The sequence below is a fragment of the Tigriopus californicus genome, chromosome 10 (assembly GCF_007210705.1).
Source record: "Tigriopus californicus strain San Diego chromosome 10, Tcal_SD_v2.1, whole genome shotgun sequence".
NCBI lineage: Eukaryota > Metazoa > Arthropoda > Copepoda > Harpacticoida > Harpacticidae > Tigriopus > Tigriopus californicus.
In genome coordinates, this window is record NC_081449.1 from 680331 (window position 1) to 681893 (window position 1563).

Consider the following 1563-nt stretch of genomic DNA (forward strand, 5'->3'; position numbering starts at 1 on the left):
GGCCGAGATGGTAGTTGGAGGTAGAATAGATGGCATTGACACCATGCCAGAGAAACACTGAATGGGGTGACACTGACAACGACACTGAAGACGTTTGAGGGTTGGGCATCGGGGACCTCTTTGGAGGTGGAGGCGAGCAAGCTCCCTTATCTGACGGACTGAGCAAATGTTTGGCAGGCGACTTTGGTTTGGGTTCAGACCCCAACGACGAGGCGGGAGAAGTTGCGAGGGCGTTCTGGATGGTACTTGGGATTTGCACTCCTGTCCCATGTCAGGCAACGAAGTGTGACAGTGACGAGATGGAGGTAGACGAGGACTTTGGTCGGGCTACAAGTCCACTCGAAAATGTCTCCAATTTCAAGTGGCTCTTGAGAAGATTGCCATTGTTGTTATTGACAGCTGCACTACATGACGGTGAAGTTGAGGATGATGAGGAGCTTAGAGTTCGCCTGGATGAAGGTAGAGGACAACCCTCGCCCATCAGATTGGATTCGATCTTGTTACACGCTTGAGTAAGCATGGCTAATGGGCTGCATTTCGAATCAAACTGGAAGAGAGAAAATACAAGAGTGATAATTAGAGAGAACAACCAAATCTGTTAGTGTGTGAAAGGGAGAGAGTGGGTGAGTGCTGCATGCTTGTCCAGGATTTCTTCTCTTTCAATCACTAGGAGTGACTTTGACAAGTACAATCGTGTATCTTAGTGTCCATCTACCAATCTGTAGGAACTACCGCTGGTCTTGTGCAACAGAGCGTAGATAAACTGATTTAACAACCATGACCAACACAAAAATCTATGGTAAGGATCTACTGTTTGTCGCCTCTTTCTTAGGAAGCATTTTTCCCCCTAAAAAAATAGGTAAAATAACTTACCTCCATTGGTGGCGGTTGGATGTATTGACTCATGTTTACGGGTGATGTATTGGACCTAGATGTATCCAGCACTACCATAATGCAATATTGAGTTGGTAGACTCACACGAAGAACACAAACGTCCTATCCACGAAAAAGTTTGCAATCGACTGAGGCACGGACTGCGCTTTGGAGCAACCTCGTGGAGCTGGAGGAGCCCCTCCTAGCCAAGTGGTGCTGGCGTGTTCTGCGGCCAAACGAGTGTGCAGAACAGAAAGAGACCTCAACCACTTATCGCGAATCTCCTCCCAGCTGACTGGTCCCCATACCCTTGTTGTGTAAGAGCGGGGCGCTTTGCAGAACAACAAAACCGGCTCGCACCGGACAATTCAGCTGATGTGTTTTCGGGTCGGAGTGCGCCCTCGACTCTTCCTCAATGATGTTCCCCAAGGATGGTGGCGGATGGTGAACGGCGGCGACGCACGGGGAGTTCGCAGAGAAAAACGGGGTTGTGGAAGATCAGGAGCGCTCAAGAAGCCCGGCAATTGATGGGAGTGCTAATGGAAGTTTAGAAAAAATGGTGGGGAAGCACAACAACCATCGACGCGGCTAGGAGGAAGAGGAGAGGCCAAAATAAAAAAAGGTCGTGGGATGCTCCATGATGGCAAGAAAATGCTCTAAACGACAACCCACATTAATCATATTTTATGG

General features: G+C 48.8%; 1 protein-coding gene across 1 annotated transcript; it reads right to left on the reverse strand.

The window, feature by feature from the left end:
• Positions 1-271: 271 nt before the first annotated feature.
• Positions 272-1047, reverse strand: LOC131889119 (uncharacterized). Its single transcript, XM_059238127.1, has 2 exons — positions 874-1047; positions 272-547 (listed from the first exon to the last, which is right to left on the reverse strand). The coding sequence occupies exons 1-2, from the start codon at positions 949-951 to the stop codon at positions 272-274; spliced, it is 354 nt and encodes a 117-aa protein (XP_059094110.1). The 5' UTR covers positions 952-1047.
• Positions 1048-1563: the final 516 nt, after the last annotated feature.

Bases quoted from the DNA above. Each gene is read 5' to 3' on its own strand.
- LOC131889119 (XM_059238127.1), bottom strand. From the start codon at position 951: ATGGTAGTGCTGGATACATCTAGGTCCAATACATCACCCGTAAACATG. The intron at 548-873 runs GTAAGTTATTTT...TCTCTCTTCCAG, and splicing joins TCCAACCGCCACCAATGGAG to TTTGATTCGAAATGCAGCCC.